Below are 2,401 nucleotides of genomic sequence, written 5' to 3'. Positions count from 1 at the left end.
TGTGTACTTTTTGGAGATGGTTATTGTATAACCTTATGTTTCCTCTTTTTTACTTAGTTGTTCCATCTACTCTTATCATAGATTATAGTTGTGTACTTGCTCTGATATCTCTAGTTGTAGATTATCTCTTGTTTTATTTCCGCTGTTGTTGTAGACGCCTTATATGTGTAGACATATGGCGGGTCTGGGCGCGCTACCGGGAGGGCCTCTGCCGGCCCCGGGGCGTGACAGATTAATTTGGCATCAGAGCCTAGGGTTGAGTCTTAGTGGATCTAGCAAATCTTAGGCCGGTTTGACTATAGGATATAGGCTCATGAGAGACGAAATCTATTCGACTTGTGAGCGAAAGTATTTTGATTGGGTTTTATGACAACTCTAAAAAGTTAGAGTTTAATCGGAGTGTATGGCTTCTAACTTCCCAGAGGGTTACGTTGGCGGCCGACAACGTAACATCGGGAGTTAGTAGTGAAGGACACTTTCCTACTTTTGCAAGAATTAGGGTTTGGTTATTTTGAGCGGGGATCCGATAGCGCGGGTTACTAACTTGCGCTTTTATGATTTGTAGTGACGATGCCGGTTACACGCTCCCAATCTGCCGGAGCGGACGATGCGGCATACCTCGAGGAGGTCGAAACCTCCGCGACTTTCGGATCTAGCGAGGTTCGCGACTTGAGGTCCCAGCTTGCGGTCCTCACTGACCTTGTAGCACAGCAGAGGGCGGCCGCTCAGCGACAGGCCGAGGTGGCACAGCGGCAGGAGGCACGGATGAAGCACCTGGAGGATCTCTTGCTACAGCAGGCAGCAGCTTCTAGGAAGACTCAGGTTCCCACACCGCCAGCACCCGTAGAGGACGTCGCACCGAGGGCGCAATCCCTCGCGCCCAATTCTTCGCGTGCGGCACAAGCGACTGCACCTCGGGAGGAAGTGGTCGCAGCACCACCGGTTCAGATAGCTGCGGCGAGGGCAGCTTTCCCTGTGATGGCCGAGGGAGCCGAGCGGGATCGGCTCATGGATCGCCTCAGCAAGTTGACGGCGAGAAGGTCGACCACTGGATTGTTGAGAAGTGGTTGATGCACATGGAGAAACTTTTTCGAGATACCTTTGTTGAGGAAAGGGATAGAGTTTATCTCGCCACACATCACTTGGATGGTGAGGCCTATCATTGGTGGTTGGATATCCAGGACAACCCCAACACTAATTTGGCAGCAATTTCTTGGGCAAGGTTCAAGGAGCTTCTTCTGGCGCACTACTTCCCTACCAGCGTTAAGAGGAAGATGGAGCAGGACTTGCACAGCTTGCGCCAGGAGGAGGGGACAGTGGCCGAGTACGAGAGAGAGTTTTCTCGGCTACTTCACTGTGTACCCTTCGTAGTGCGAGATGACGAGGACAAGGCCCGCATTTTTTAGCGTGGATTGCGGCCTTCGATCTTTCGGTTAGTGCAGTCCTCCAACCTCCAAACCTATCGGGAGGTTGTGAACCGTGTACTCATCGTGGAGACTGGAGCGGCAGACCTTCCGGAGCGTCGCGAAGGCTTGGAGAAGGGGAAAGGCAAGAGGCCTGCGGCTGAGGGTGCAAGCGAGACACACTCACGGAGGCCACCGAGGCATCCCAGGAGCCGGAGCCAGTTGCGAGGACGTGGCTCGTCTACTCAGCGAGGAGGACCCGATCGTCACCAGGCACCGCGCTGCGTGATTTGTGGTGGTCCTCACTACCCACGACAGTGTTCACGCAGTCGGGGTAGGTGCAATCTGTGTGGCTAGGAGGGCTACTTCCAGTCGGACTGTCCGAGGGGTCCATCGCCAGCGCCATCTTCGGCATCTGCACCAGCTTCACCGGGTCCCAGCCAGGGGACACCTTCTGTACACCAGCAGGCCGGGCGGCCACCTGTGCAACGGCAGTTGGGAGGGTCAGGGCAACCCCCGAGCGGGCACATGTACGCGGCCCAGACTGAGGAGGCGGCGGCAGCCGAGAATGTGGTCGCAGGTATCATTTTACTTTATAGTATTCGAGTACGAGCATTATTTGATACCGGTGTATCGCATTCATTCATAGACCGGCTTTTGTCGAGTTGCATGGCATCCCACTGACGTCTTTGTTGTATCCGGGACGAGTTGTAGTACCCGATCACTTTTTGGATATTCGAGAGTTTTGCCCCCGTTGTCCTGTTCGGGTTGGAGATTGGGTCATACCCGTGGACTTGCTAGCTTTACATAAACTCGGAGAGTTTGATATTGTTTTGGGCATGGATTGGTTGACCAAATACTACGCCACTATCGATTGTAAGAATCGAACAGTGACATTTAGAGAGCGTGGGCAGGCGGAGGTTGTGTACCGAGGATGCCAGAGTTCGCTGTTTGCGATGACGATTAGCTCCTCTCGAGCTAGACAGTTGATCAGCAGA

At 53.6% G+C, this 2,401-nt stretch overlaps 1 protein-coding gene across 1 annotated transcript; it reads left to right on the top strand.

Annotated features, from left to right (window-relative positions):
* LOC109728034 lies at window positions 228-1,661 on the top strand. The gene has a single exon (XM_020258311.1). The coding sequence runs from the start codon at window positions 571-573 to the stop codon at window positions 1,069-1,071; it is 501 nt and encodes a 166-aa protein (XP_020113900.1). The 5' UTR covers window positions 228-570; the 3' UTR covers window positions 1,072-1,661.

This window comes from Ananas comosus, linkage group 23, assembly GCF_001540865.1.
Source record: "Ananas comosus cultivar F153 linkage group 23, ASM154086v1, whole genome shotgun sequence".
NCBI lineage: Eukaryota > Viridiplantae > Streptophyta > Magnoliopsida > Poales > Bromeliaceae > Ananas > Ananas comosus.
Note: the sequence above shows the minus strand (reverse complement) of the source record. Positions and strands in the feature narration are given on the sequence as shown.

Excerpts from the sequence above, each read along its gene's own strand:
- LOC109728034 (XM_020258311.1), top strand. The coding sequence starts at position 571 with ATGCCGGTTACACGCTCCCAATCTGCCGGAGCGGACGATGCGGCATAC.